The sequence below is a fragment of the Benincasa hispida genome, chromosome 7 (assembly GCF_027475165.1).
Source record: "Benincasa hispida cultivar pf3 chromosome 7, pf3_genome.v1.1, whole genome shotgun sequence".
NCBI classification, from domain to species: Eukaryota; Viridiplantae; Streptophyta; class Magnoliopsida; order Cucurbitales; family Cucurbitaceae; genus Benincasa; species Benincasa hispida.
In genome coordinates this window covers 28,291,008-28,306,251 of record NC_143484.1, presented here as the reverse complement: position 1 = coordinate 28,306,251, position 15,244 = coordinate 28,291,008, and the positions used below count along the sequence as shown (strand labels likewise).

The 15,244-nt window shown below is 32.7% G+C and overlaps 2 protein-coding genes across 2 annotated transcripts; both read left to right on the top strand.

Moving 5' to 3' along the window:
- Positions 1–2,846: 2,846 nt before the first annotated feature.
- GLY2 (Metallo-hydrolase/oxidoreductase superfamily protein) lies at positions 2,847–7,231 on the top strand. Its single transcript, XM_039037418.2, has 7 exons — positions 2,847–3,145; positions 3,295–3,417; positions 3,574–3,735; positions 4,072–4,150; positions 5,364–5,477; positions 6,087–6,263; positions 6,996–7,231. The coding sequence occupies exons 1-7, from the start codon at positions 3,099–3,101 to the stop codon at positions 7,068–7,070; spliced, it is 777 nt and encodes a 258-aa protein (XP_038893346.1). The 5' UTR covers positions 2,847–3,098; the 3' UTR covers positions 7,071–7,231.
- A 5,381-nt stretch (positions 7,232–12,612) lies between these two features.
- On the top strand, positions 12,613–15,239 carry LOC120081672 (uncharacterized). The gene is made up of 6 exons (XM_090315224.1): positions 12,613–12,664; positions 13,110–13,339; positions 13,453–13,511; positions 13,596–13,665; positions 13,753–13,806; positions 13,894–15,239. The coding sequence occupies exons 1-5, from the start codon at positions 12,613–12,615 to the stop codon at positions 13,768–13,770; spliced, it is 429 nt and encodes a 142-aa protein (XP_090171350.1). The 3' UTR covers positions 13,771–13,806; positions 13,894–15,239.
- Positions 15,240–15,244: the final 5 nt, after the last annotated feature.

Sequence of the window (15,244 nt, the reverse complement as noted above, 5' to 3'; positions counted from 1 at the left end):
CCCTTACTTTATAACGTTGTTTACTATTTAAGATTGACTGCTTTGATTAGACGACCTAGGTAACTCGATCTTAATCCTGAGCTAACTATGAACTCTTGTTTATTCGGGATTATTCCTAGATTTGCATAGGTGAGGGTTGGCTCAACAGCACCGGCTCAATATGCCTCCCATTTCAGGGGTAAGACTCGGTAGATAACTGGAGACATAGGGTGCAAGACGGAATTCACGCCTACCCAATTTAGGAATAGGAGAAAAGTTGTTCTCTTAAGTACTGAATTTAGGTCTTGAACAAGGGGTCCCACCCTCTCATTAGCTCGAGAGGGATTCGATTTAGTGATTGGATCACAAACCAATTGATCATAAAAGAATCAGTGGAACTTAAGGAGCAAGACGTAATATCGGGGTAAAACAACATATTGACCCAACCGTTATTACGAACAACCTGTGAGGGCTCGACTTAGTGAATCAAGTGGACATAAGTATATTTACAATGAGGAGAGTGCAACTATCGAGCTATAGTGGTGTGACTTTATAGTTAACGAATACTGATTAATTTGGTTTAAAGAGTTCTAGCCAATTAATCTTAAATCATTGGAGCTCATGATCTGTAGGTCCATAAAGTCCCTCTACTAGCTCGTAAAACATGAACACCTTGAATTAATAAATTGAGTGAATTTGAAATGATATCAATTTGAATTGTTCAAATTGAACTTCAATTTGAAAATGTTCAAATTGAAATTAGGGTTTGAATTTGAACAAGTTCAAATTTGAATTAGGGTTTGTATAATTATATTTGATATAATTAACGTTTAATTTATTGAAATTAAATAAAATTGGAGAGTTTATAATATTTAAATAATGATTTAAATATTAATTACATGAATAAGATTCGTGATTAAAATTGGGTGTGTGATTAATTTAATATTTGATATTAAATTATTAAATTAATTATGTTTAATTAATTAAAAATAAAATTAATTTTCAATTTCAATTCAATTTAAGAAATTGAATTTTGATGTTTTAGATTTAATTAATTATGAATTAATTAAATCAAATTTTAGTTAATTTTGGTATTAATTAAATTTTGAAGTTGAAAATACAAAAATATGAAAACTTGGTTTGAGTGAGGTTTTTCCACATCTACACCAAGTAGGAGGTGTTCCTCCCAAATTTACACACAAATCCCACTTCCTCATGAAGCTGCTGGCATCGAGCTGAGTTTTAGTGCTTGCATGCACTTTGTGAATAAAAGCTTTGAAATTGGAGATTGGAAAGGAGAATTTATGAGTTCTTTAGAAGACTGCTGCAAAAATTCATCTTCACCAAAAAATCCACACAAACACCCTTCACAAATTCAATATAATTGGAGTTCCACCACTCAAATTCAAGGCTGAGAATAGGAGAGAATATCTCTTTGTGGTTCATTGGAGAATTGAAGTTAAAATCACGTGAAGAGCAGCTTGGATTTGGTAGAATTCATCAAAGGTATGTTCATAAGAAACCCTCTCCTGATTTTCTATCAAAGCATGTTTTTAGAATTCAAATTAAATGTAATTAGAGTGCTTATTGATTCTATTTGCTTTCGTTGCGTGTTAGTATATCCTATAAGATAGTCTTCACTCCATTCAAAACAAGCGAGGATGACATAACCAGATCGTAGGGGATGCAAGGGAATGTTGGGACCATCAGGTGCAAAATATGAATTCCGAATCCTAAGTCTGAAGCATTATACACTTTAATTTAATTAGGATGCAAATCTTAATTCATACATTAAGCGCTCAATACGACATTATTGGTTAACTCAACCATGTGTCTTGAGGCGATTGAGTAGAATATCCTAGGATCATTGTTACATTTTGGGTGTTTCCAGATTACTTAACTAAAAGCATTTAGTTAGGTTACATTCAAAGACTCAATTGCTTCTACTTTAGTTCATTTACTTCAATTTCAAACCAATCCCTTCCCCGTTTACTACTTTAACTAAAGAATTGACTTAGTGAAATTAATCTTTGTGCTTCTTTATTGTGGATCAACCTACTCTTACTACTAAATAGTAGTGGTTTGGATCGACATTTTAAATGTATTTGATTGTGAAAACTCTCGACAAGTTTGCTTTGTGTAGTCTATTATACTGTTGGTTTTATTAGTTTTTTTTTTTTTTTTTAATTCTTACAATTTGAAAGTTGTTGGGCGAAGTTGGCTATCTGATTTCCTGAGTTGGGTTATGGATGTAATTTATGGTGACTTGATATTTCCTTTCCCCCCTTATCAAATTTTAATGATTTTTTTTAAGAAAATCTCTCCGAACACATGCTCTAAATGAAAGCTAAAAATCACTTTTGGGCCATGAATTTTTATGTATGTAACAATTTTATTGTTAATTTTAGTTTGTTACAATTCAATAACTGTAGTTCTAAATTTGTAACAATTTAATTTTTTAACTTTAATAAGTATCACTTTAGTATTTGTACAACGTAGATTACAACAATTTCATTCAATGAAATTTCTTACACATGTAGATTAATAAATTATTTAATAATCAAATTTGTTTATTAATTATAAAAACAAGTCATTATGCAATCAACAAAATTGACTGTTAAGTTTGATGATTTGTTTACCATAGATATTAAATTGTTATAAATTTAAAAACTCATTACATGCAACTGCTTCACTACGACATCGATATTAGACTCCATCCACAGAGAAGAAAGCGAAGTGCAACTTAGAGAGTAAAACATAAAAGAAAAAAAAAACCCTAATTTCAACATCGAATAGATAACTATCAGACTACCTCTCATCTCAAATAATTATATTCGGATAAATTTCTAAATATATAAAAAGTTAATAAGTTATGAAATTAGGTGGAAGTGAAAACTCTTCTAACTAAATAATGATAAGAGTGAAGTCCCCAACTGGTAGATCGCATTCCATAATCCAATCATGCCCTAAACGAATTTAGAAGATTCTAGATGTCATAGTCATAAGATTCTTATCCGCTGTCACCGACTCTCTTGCCCACTCTAGATTGGACTTTGTCGCCGAACTCAAAGAATCAACTCAATCTTTTCTGGAGTTGGAAGAATCTGGTTTCAGCGCCGATGAAAATCCATTCAATTCCTTGTTTGGAAGACAACTACTCTTACCTGTATCTCCTAATCAAAACCCCATTTTCGTTTCTTCCGTCATTTTTCACTTCTGCTTCTCCAATCTCAAATCCCTGTTGGATTGCATATTTTTCTCTTATCTACTGTTAATGTAGTTCATTTTGATTATTGGGATCTGGGTGGATGTCAGGATCATTGATGAGAGCACTAAAGAAGCCGCGGTCGTTGACCCTGTAGAGCCAGAGAAGATTTTGAATGCTGCTAATGAACATGGGGTTCATCTCAAGCTCGTTCTTACGACTCATCATCACTGGCATGATACCCCCTTTTTCCCTTTTCACTCATATATTGATTATTGACTTGTTTTTCATTTCACTGCTTCATGTTTCTGTTAGTTTACCTTGAATTCCTGGCGGATGATATTGGTTTTTGTGAAGTTGTTCTTATTAGTATCGCTTTTACTTTTTAGGGATCATTCAGGGGGCAATGAGAAAATAAAGCAGCTTCTTCCTGGAATTAAAGTATATGGTGGTTCCATTGATAAGGTCAAGGGTTGTACTGATGCAGTGGAAAATGGTGATAAGATAACACTTGGTGCTGATGTTGTTATATTGTCTCTTCATACACCTTGGTATATCTCATTCTCTTTCTAAAGATTATTCCATTCTTACAGAAACAGTATCATGTTATGATCCTTCTGAGTTATGTAGATTGTTCCTTAATTGAATTATTAGTTCGTGTGTTCCTTAATTGAGTTATGATCCTTCAGAACTGAACTTATGTTATTGGAAAACTACCTATATATGTATGATTAGTCTTTATCTGATGTCAGTTGTTTCTTTTAACACCCTTTCACTTATTTTTTTGGTGGGAGGTAGAGAAGAATACTTTGTCTTTATCTGTATTAAGTGTTATTTCCCACCCAACGATTGTTCTTGATTTTCTTTAATTCGCTCTGTGTCGTCAGCCACACCAAAGGGCATATAAGTTATTACGTCTCTAGCAAAGAGGGTGAGGACGCAGCTGTCTTCACTGGTGATACACTGGTAAGTCGATATGTAAAGCATTAATGATATGTTTGTTAATTTGCTGAAACTTTCAATGAGGTGCCATTAGTTCGGGATATTTTTTTTCATTTTGTCCATTTTGAATTAAAGGAAGTTTCTTTTTTTAAAAAATCACAGCGAAATATTAGACATCCTTCCAATTAGAAAAACCTAGGAGATTACAGAAATATCCTTTCTTAGCTGATAGGCACTGATAATAATTAAAATAACGACTAATAATAGAGCCCCATCTTGTGGCACAATAGGGGATTAGATATCAAAATGCCATGGGATTTCAAAACCTCCACATGCACCAACATGCTTGGGAAACCTGGTTGACATTAGGAGGTGAGCAGCTTTGAATGTGCAGCAACTACAAATTGAGGGGTTTGTTGTAGCATCACCCACACTATAAGTTGTTTGGAAGAGCTTCTCTCGGAATTGTTGCTTTATCCCACCCAAGCTCAAACTGTGGAAGTTGAGGCCAACTGACAATTTTGTTATAAGCAATAATGGACACATTTCTACTTGTTCAATGAAGGAAAAACCTCAAGTTTAAGAGAAGAATGATGAACTCAAACTAAGAGACATTCAAAAGAAGTCTAGGCGCAAAAGAAGGATGGACAGAGGATTTAGACTCATAAGCTACTTGCTCAAAAGTCTTGCAAACTTTCATAAACTTAGCCGTGTAGATACTCTTTGGGTGCTTCTATTGTCAAATTACCATATAGTGCCCAAAAGAGAATGTGGCTTTTGCTCCTCTATAATTCCCGTCTCCTCTAGATTGCTAGAGGTGTGTGGCGGAGTGTAAAACTTTCTTTGTCAAGGCAGATAAGTTTTGGGGTGCATTTGATGATGTAGTGTTCAACAAGATGCTAATCAGTAACCCTTTAACCAAGACCTTTTCGAGCAATTCCTCCTCACCACATTAGAAGGCGCTTTAGAAATTCTAAAGCCTGGTAGTTAGTCAAGAGATTATCTTGATAGTGGTAGTACTGATTTATGATCTGTACCTTTCCTTTCTCTTTGATGGGATGTTATTTCTTACAATAAGAAAAATGGTTCCAGTTTTGGGTCTCAGCGCATACTCTTCTGTCAGCACAATCCAGTTAGTCAGTATATAGTTCTTTTATTTCCTTCTGGTACTTGATTCTCATGCAGTTCTTTCTTTCTAGATAACATGTTGCATCTTAACTTTGGTTTCTTTGTATAGTTCGTTGCTGGATGTGGTAAGTTTTTTGAGGGAACAGCAGAGCAGATGTATCAATCTCTATGCGTAACATTGGGTTCATTGCCCAAGCAAACACGAGTGTACTGTGGCCATGAGGTAATTAATTATCTGACTCTTATTCATTTTCTTCCCTGTTCAGTGTTCCTTCATGGGTACATTTACTTCTTGTGATCTATTTTGAGTTTATTTTGTTTGTAGACTCCATTTTGAGGGCGTTATATTTATGTGGATTCCCTTTGTACTCCAATTCATCTGAATGTTTATATTTTGGATAACCCATTCATAAATGACGCTTAATCATTGCCCTGAACTTAAAGCCTCACTAAAAAGAAAGCTATACGGTGGTCCTCTTGCATCCATATTGCTTCGGGAATAGTACATAATGTATTGAATACATATGAAAATTCCTTTAATAGGCTTTGAGCGAAAGCCTATTAGAAGATCAAAATTGCATACACTTTTTCAAATTTAAGATACAGTTTGATGAAACAAAAGTTTAACATGAAAATTGATGCAACTTGACAAGTATTAGGGTAAAATTGATTGATTTTTTCCCTTAAAATATATCATCCAAGCCCTTTTGATGTTTTCTTTTCCCAGTTAAAGTCACATTTGCCGTGCTTTTCTTGTAAATCTGATTTGAATTTCCGAACATTTTGTTGTTGGTTCTTGTTCTGATGTAAACTAATCATTCTCTTTATACAGTACACAGTGAAGAACTTGCAGTTTGCTCTGACAGTTGAACCAGACAACGAGAAGATAAAAGGTAAGTTGTTGTGGGCTCAGGGCGAGCGACAAGCTGGACACGCTACTGTTCCCTCAACCATTGAAGAAGAAATGGAGACAAATCCTTTCATGCGAGTTGATCTTCCACAACTTCAGGTACTCCTATTCTTAGAGGTTCTAAACCTTTTACATAATAAGTTCACAGTATTAAAGGCATTGCTTTTTTATCTGTGTTTTACCTTTGAGGTTGGTAAAAAATGATTGTCTAATTTGACCAGCGGGTTGTGATCAACATTGCCTCGTTGAAGTAGATCTTTCTTCGGATGAAGTTCTGCAAAAAAGACCTGTATTCAGGCTACAAGCGATTCAGAAATGGCTATGAGCTTTGAGGGGTGTTTGGGGCGCTGAATTGGTTATTATAGTTAATGGTTATAATAATTTATAGGTTATACTAGTCTATGTTTGTGTGTAGTCTATTTTAGTCTGGATAGGAAATAGTTAATATTGTAACAAAGTGGGAAAGAGGATGAGCGAAAAATAGTAAATACTGTAACAAAAAGGGATTTAAAACATTAATGTTGTAGTTAATTGTAAGTTATAATAGTTGGAAACACCAACTATTATAATTAGAGTTGAGCTATAGCCTACTCCACCTACTTGAAGTTAGGGACCCAAACAACCCTAAAATCTTATCTTACTGATCAATCGTCCATTCTTCTTGTACATATCTTCGCCCTTCTTGGAACTGATTTGTATTGTTTGTAGAGAAATCTCTAATCAAGGATAGAACAAGATCTATACGTCGTATCTCAAGATTTTTGCAACAGTTTAATTCACATGACATGACGATGACGTATTGATATCGTTTTGGTGGTTTTACTGTTGCAGGAGAGGGTAGGTAGTCCTTCTCCAGTTGAAACTATTAGAGAAATCAGGCGGCTGAAGGACAACTGGAAGGGTTAAGATGACTGATACCAAACCCATGTTATAGTTTGGGGTTGCAATCTCTTGTACACAGGTATAACACTTCTTAATAATAAAGCTTGAAAATATTGCGTTTGAATGTTGACTTGGTTGGAGACAATCTCCTGATAATAAAGCTCGAGTTTGGCTGTACACTGTAATACTGGGTGCAAGTGCAACTTCATTTCTTTCAAATGTAGTAGTAATAATTAATTATGTTTCACACTTTTTATGTGGTGTTAGAGTCCCGTGCAGGTTAGTCAAAGCGAGCATAACTCAATAGACTTATAGATATGTCAGTAATAAAAAGGTGTGTGATTCGGATCCCCCTATCCCATTTTGCTTGAAAAAGGTCATAATGCATATTACATAATGTTGCCTTGGTTCCCAAGGCAGGTATTCTTAGCTCTTATGGTAAAAATTTGAGAATGCCATTTTGTAAAATGGTATTGTAGCATGGTCTTTCAAAATTCAAAAGAGTGGTGTGAACACGTGACACTTAAAAGAATCTGATCTAGAAGTAGGAGAGAAAGTCGGTTTAGTTTTTTCGATTTTGGAGGTCAACCAAGAACCAAACTGAATCATTTGGTTTTATAAAGAAGAGAACTAAATAGATGTTCAATAAAGGACAAAACCAATGGATCGGTTTTTATTTGGTCTGGTTTATCGTTGATTTGATTGTTCGGATTTTTCAAGGGTAAAATTAAAATACTAAAAGGGGCTTAGGGTTAGAATTTATTTTCAAGGGTATATATATATACCCTTGATCTTGTTTGGTTTTGATTGATTTTTTTAATAAAAAATTGATCCAAACCAACAATGTTCTGTTTTTTCCAGTACAAAAGATGTCTAGTTTTATACTAAGAAATTGAAGCAAACCAATGGATTGACTTAGTTAGGTTTTATTTTTAGGTTTTCCATTTTCTTTATTGTTTTTTGTACTCCTAGTTGGAGGTGTGAGGGGGCAATTGCCAAAGGGTCTTTTAGCAGTCTTTTGGATCATTACAGGGGAATTAGAATTTGGATTTGCTCAAATGGAATCAGATTATTGAGAATGTTGAAGTTTGTGTTTGAGGGGTAGGGTTGGGTTGGACGGATTTTTGATACCTGTGATTGAATTGCAAGGTTCGGTTGAGTTGGATTGAGTTTTGTTATTTTATTTATTTATTATCTTCTTAGAGTATTTTTGTATTTTTTTTCTCCCTAAGCTTGATATTATATAACTTTTAATGATTTCCTTTGTAATTCACAAATAAAAAAAAAATTGTATTTCAACCCTAACTAAATTTTTTAAAAAAGACATCAACTCTCTACTTACTTTTAAAGTTACAAAAAATATTGACTTCAATTTTCCTATCTCCAAATTTTATTCTACCACCTTGCAATATGCAATAGTTAATATGGAGGGCTGTTTTTGCGTTGCTTTACAAGTTTATCATACTTTGTATTTCTTTTTAAGGTTTAGAAAGTCTTGATTAGTTTTCAATTCTAACTACTAGCCTAGTAACTTGCAATATCCAACATGTAACTTAAGTCGATATTTTGCATTGGTTTTAAAACATTTATCATACTAACTAACTATATATATTAATTAGCAAGGTCCTTATTTTAATTTTCAATTCTAACTTTCATCCAAAGTATCCCAAAACCCGTTCCAAAATCAATAATAAGGTGGTGGTTTTGAATTGAATTTCAAATCCTCGAACTCGTAAATATTAGTTATAGAAAGTCCTATTAATATTCTTATCCAAAATTGAAATTTGTTGACAAATACTTGCTTAGATTTGGTTTAAAAATCATTAATCATTTTAAGTGTCAAATATTGAAAATAATGATTAAGATAACATTATAACAGTTGGGTTGGCCATCTTTAAAATATTTAAAATCATGATTAAGGAAACTCATTTGAGCTATATTTGGATCGGTCTAATCCAAATATTTATGTATATGTATAGTTTTTCATATATTATATTTTATATGTTAAAAGAAGTAGTTTTTTAAATTCTCTTTTCAATATATTTACATATATTATCGATTTTGGCTAACATACATCTTTTTAAAAGTGTTAAAAACAAATTAAACTTTTTAAGACAGTTAAAAACTAAATAGAACTTTATAATATCAGTAATTTTATCTATAAAAATAATAAAAATATAAAATACATTAAATAAAAATGCAAATTAAACTAATTTTAATAACATTTGGTTAAGAAAATCTAAAATATACCTATAAACTTATAAATAAGGGTTCTTTTCAAATAAAGGGAAATAATCCAACTTATTTAAAAAGATAACAAAATGATAGATAACCATAGATCCCGATAGACTTTTATCATGAGGGATAGAAGTCAATTGTGGTCTATCGCAGTCTATTACTGATAAGACAATGATATTTTACTATAGTTGAAAATATTTTTAGCAATTTTACCATATATAATAATTACTTTATAAATAGTTAAGGTCTCGTTTGGTAAGTAATTTTTTTTTTTAATATTAAGAGTTAAGGTCTTATTTGATATCTATTTCGCTTTTTGTTTTTTGTTTTTGAATATTAAGCCTATTGCTTCTCAATTTCTTATAATGATTTGCATATTTCTTAAGCACAATGGTCGAATTTTTAGCCAAATTCTAAAAACAAAAACAAGTTTCTAAAGTTATTTTTTTTAGTTTTCAAAATTTAGCTTGGTTTTTTAAACCATTGATAACAAGTAGATATCAAAGGAAGAAATTTGAAGATTGAAGTAATGTTTATAAACTTAATTTTAAAAAACAAAAAGAAAAAACTAAGGTCTCATTTGGTAACATTTTGTTTTTTGTTTTTATTTTTGAAAATTAAGTCTAAAATACTATTTCCACTTCTAAATTTCTTCATTTGTTATCTACTCCAAATTTTGAGAACTGCCTTTCAAAAAGTTGGTTTTGTTTTTGGAATTTGACTAAGAACTCAACCATTGTAATACAAATTATGGTAAAAAATAGGAAGATATAAGCTTAATTTTTAAAAACAAAAACAAAAAACAAAATGGTTACCAAACGTGGCCTAAAATGATTATTAAACCAGGCCTAAATAATTGATATTCAATGGGCTAATCCAATGGGTCAATCCATTTTTTTTTTTTATGAGAAATCGTAAGAAAGGTCTAAAATGAGGAGGTGAATTTGAAGTATGTCTAAATTTAGTTTGCAATGCAAAATTGTCTCATCGACTTTGAGAGGTCTAATATATTTATTTTATTTCCAGATTTGCCCTCTAACCACCATAGCCACCACCTTTTTTTAAGGTTTCAAAATTTTATTTTGATTGATTTTATTAGATAGTCTAGTGTATTTTATATTTATTTGTTTTGAAATCTTGAAAACAAATATATTTTCAATTAGATAAAACATTTTTGTTGTATTTATGGCCATTTTTTCTAGTTGTTGTACGGAAGCCTGTTTGGATTGACTAGAAAAGAAAATGTTAAACACTCTTGATAAAAACGATTTAAAATACATTTCAAAAACTATCTTGAGTGGTTGTCAAACACTCTAATTTTTTTCAAAATGACTTGATCAAATACTTGCAAATGTATTCCAAACGCATCCTAGAACGTCTTGTTGCTGATTTTCATTTTCTTTTCTAGATTTTTTTTATCACTATTCAATCAATTGAAGGGACAAACTAACGACAAACTCACGATGGAGAAGAACGACACATGCAATCTGCAGATTCCTATGGAGGATAAAAAAGGCCAAAGCGAAAATTTCACTTTCAACTTTTCTTCACTAGATGAAATCACGCCCTTCTGACCACCAACACATCTATAAAAATGTCATTTCATGAGATAGGATAAATTGCAATGAAATAAGAATAACTCAGGTGGCAAAAACAGTTGCAGTAATGGTCGGATCTGAAGGTCAACAAAGACAACTCACAAAATCTTGATTTTATGTCATATGTCAATTATTTTTGGGGCAATTGCAACTTTAATTAAAAATATAAATTGAAAATTAGGCCTATGTCCCTAAATTCTGCTTTTTTGCAAACATGTCAAAAAACTTCCCCCTGAAAATTTTGTTATGTGATTGCTACTGATTCCTATGTGATTATTATGTGATTGCTATGTGATTATCACACTCAATTCAAAAATGTTGAAGTCATGACTTTGATTTCTTAAAATGTATTTGTCTTACAATACAATTTTCCATTATTTTAAAGGGTTTGACACCTACAAATATACAGTCTATTCATATAAGAACAAGCAGCACATATCTATAAAATACAAAATACATGTGTATTTGTAGGCAAAGATAGAAGTTTATGTTTTTTCTTCTCTAGAGAGATGAAAGCTTTGGAATGTTGGTTCATTCATAGGCTTGTGGTTATAGTGTGTGACAACAGTGTAATTAAGTGGGGTGATAAGGTTTAATAGACACTTATTTGGGGTGAAAGTTAGTTATTATTTGATTTGATTCTTATTAGGTTTTACAATGTTGTCATTAAATCCTCTCCTAGGCATATCAAATATTTGTGTCCCTAAGTTTTGTTTTTTTTTTTAAACATGTTAAAAAAACTTCTACCTAAAAATTTGATTGGTATCTGATTTATATGTGAGTCATGACTTTGGTCTCTTAAAATGTATTACAGTGCAATTTCCCTTTTCTTTATTATCTAAAAACTACCTTTCCAAATTTGTTTGATTGTTTACAACATCATATTTTATATTTTGATTTGTTTTAACTCATTTGGTATTTTAATTAGTTAGATTTTTTTTAAAATACTCCATAATGTAGAGATTTGATTGCAATAATATATTTGATTTGTTTTAACTGATTTGGTTATTTTAGTTAACTATATTCTATTTTAAATATCCCATAGTTATAGGATTTTGTTTCAAATATTTTATTTTTGTTAGTGGATTATAGGAATAATATTTAGGAGGATAGATGGGTCTATTTAAAATGAGATAAATTAAAGAATCTAGAGATTTAGATGTTCCTCAAATGAAAAATAGGATTAGATATTTTTCAAAAAAATATTATTCTAATTTAAGCATTTGTCTCATAGGCCCTTTAAAAATAAATAATTAAGAATTTATAAAAGGCCAAATTACCCTTAATATCTTTAAAGTGCTGGAATATGTATCTATTAATTTTTAAATTTGAAACTTAGAAGACTTACATAACCAATATCTCTAAACTCCGAAGATAATCCCAAAAAACAGCCCCAGACCCCTCTAAGCCTCACGAACCATTATTAAGCTACTCCATAGACACATTTTCTCAAACTCTCCATCTACCGATTATCAAGATCATGACCCGTTGCGACAACGTTCTAGAGACTGTCGACGAATGTTGATGAAAGGCAGCAAGACCACAGTGACTAGTTGCAACAAGTGACGCTAATCGATGAAACCTATAAGGTTGAGTGAGAGAGATGGCACGAGACTTTCACTCAATTGTTGGCAGTCGTCGACGTGCAGTGGTTGACGGCAAGCAACGACCATCGAGGGGTAGTAACTGACGGCGACTAATCGCATAGGTTGGAGCTGATGAAGGAAAAGATGGGGTCTGCGTTGCTGAGTGGTCTGCACGAAGGAGAAGATGGGGAAGGGGGTGTGCTGCTCTATTTGTGACATCTTAATTTTTTTAGGCAATTTAAATTTAATCATTTTGAAATATTTGGGGTTATTATGAGTTTTGAGGTTAAATTAAAGTATTGTGTCAGGATAATTCAATTTTTAAATTAAAATTTTAATTTAAGGAGGGTTTGAATTTAATTCATTTTTAATTCAATTTATGAAATTGAAATGAATCTGGGAGATTTGGAGAAGAAAATTAATTTATTGATTTAAATTTATTTCTCAAAAGAATTTGGGAGTTTAATTTAAAAAAGATTTGGAATTTGGAATTGGAGAAATAAAAGGAAAGGGTTTTAAAGATTACACATACGTACATATATATCGAGCAACCCCTCTTATGCGTTTTCTTCTTCACGATAGGAACTCAGGTTTGAAACCAGACATTATTGCCCTCTGATCTCCGCTGACTCTAATCCTAGGCTGTCTCACTCCGTCGCTCGTCCGCGCTTTAGCTCAGTCGTCCAATGAGCCGAGTCCGCCGCTGCCAGATCTAAAGTCACGCTATCTCTTTCTCTCAGTCGTTTCCTTCTTAGCCGAGTGCGACTCTGACCAGAAACCGCTGTTTGCACTCCACCGTCGCTCGCCGTCTTCGTTCCAACGTCATCGCCGCTGCCACTGCCTTGGTTCTCATTGGAATTTTGAGATTTGGGTAAGATTGGGTTTCTTTAGGTAAGATTTGGCTAGTTTAGTTAAATTCTTGGTTGGTACTTGAACACCCATTATGAATTGGGTTTAAATTCATTTTTCTCTTGGCATTGGAAGGTTAAATTGATGTTTTGGGAGGTCTTAGGCTATTGTCTAGCGGGCCAGAAACGATTCCGGTAAGATTTTGGTAGGATACTTGAATTATTTCCATTACCCATTGAATATTGGTTTCAAATCTTTAATGTCGTTATGTTTTGAAGATTTGAACGAAGTTTTGAAGCCGGGTACGTGTTGCCCAACATTACAAGGATCGATTTTCGGAGGATTTTGGTAAGTTTGAGACTTTGTAACCCTCTTGGGATTCAAGATAATTGATGTAAATTAAGTTATTAAATTCTGGTTTTGACTTATGTTTAGGTTGGGCTACTTAATTGAGTATTGGAAGTGATTTTGGGTCAAGCCACAGTTTCGGTAAGTTAACTGGAGACATTTGAACAAATTTGGTTAATTCGAAGTTGGCCCCAAAGTTTTAATTCAATTTTGGCTTAACTATTCTAGGTATTGAATTAAGGTTGGGTTTGGGAAAGAGAAGATAAGCGCACTTGAGTATACTTTGGGCCTAAATTCCAAGGTAAGTAATCTTACTATTGGAACTGCCTTCGATTTAATTAGGATAATTTTGATGGTCCTAAGACTCTAAATCGTGATGCCTAATTAGAGAGGATATATGACCATATGATAGATATGTTTGAAGTAGGACATGTATATGAGCATGATCTAGAATTCTATTAGATAATATAAGAGGATGAATGATCATGAACCATATTTTATATGACAAGGTATAAGGATGTATGTGCTTAATGTTATGTTTTATATTGTGGGACTCTATTTTATATTACATGATATTTATGTTAGTGATAATTGCCTCCTACCCGTAGTCATGATATTTATGTTAGTGATAATTGCCTCTTACCCGTAGTCATGTATCCTCTTAAAGTTAGTGCTGCCTTTGGGATTCACTAGAGGTTTGTGTCTCCTTGGGGATTCACCGAAGGTTAGTGTCTCCTTTGGGATTCACCAGAGGTTAGTGTCTCCTTTGGGATTCACCAGAGGTTAGTGTCTCCTTCGGGATTCACCAGAGGCTAGTGTCTCCTTCGGGATTCACCAGAGGCTAGTGTCTCCTTCGGGATTCACCAGAGGCTAGTGTCTCGATTCACTAAAGGTTTGTGTCTCCTTCAAAATTCACTAAAGGTTTGTGACCTCTTTGGGATTTACTAGAGGTTGTGATTGCTTTCGAGACTTCACCAGAGGTTGTGATTGCTTTCGAGACTTCATCAGAGGTTGTGATTTCCTTCGGGACTTCATCAGAGGTTAGTGATCTCCTTCGGAATTTCACCAAAGGTTTGTGGGTACATCTTACCTATGGTAAGGTGGGTTTAATTATTCACTAAATAATCATCCATGATAAGTAGAGGTTTTGCATGTCCCTCTAGAATGTAGCATTTATTAGACATAAATACTTAGCCTAACCCTTGTAGTGAGGTTACTTACTGGGTATTTTATACTCACTCTTTATTATGTTATATCTTACAGGTAGAAAGAACACACTGGTAAATGATAGTCGGAATTCGTGATCGTGCTAACGGGATTATTCTGATGCTTTCACCCATGTCTTTTCTATGTTTTCATGTTTTAAAACTTAATCTATTGTTGAATTTAGAAACTTCCAATTTTTGCATGGTTGGTTATTTTAGATGAGATTTTCTAGTGATGTTTTACTTTTTTTTTTTTAAAAAAAAAAAAAAATTAAGGGTAACTTGATCAACAATTTTCAAGTATTTGATTTCAATTTTATGTCCTTTATTCGATTTTAGCCAATTAATGAAAAGTGTCGTTTTGAGATTTATGC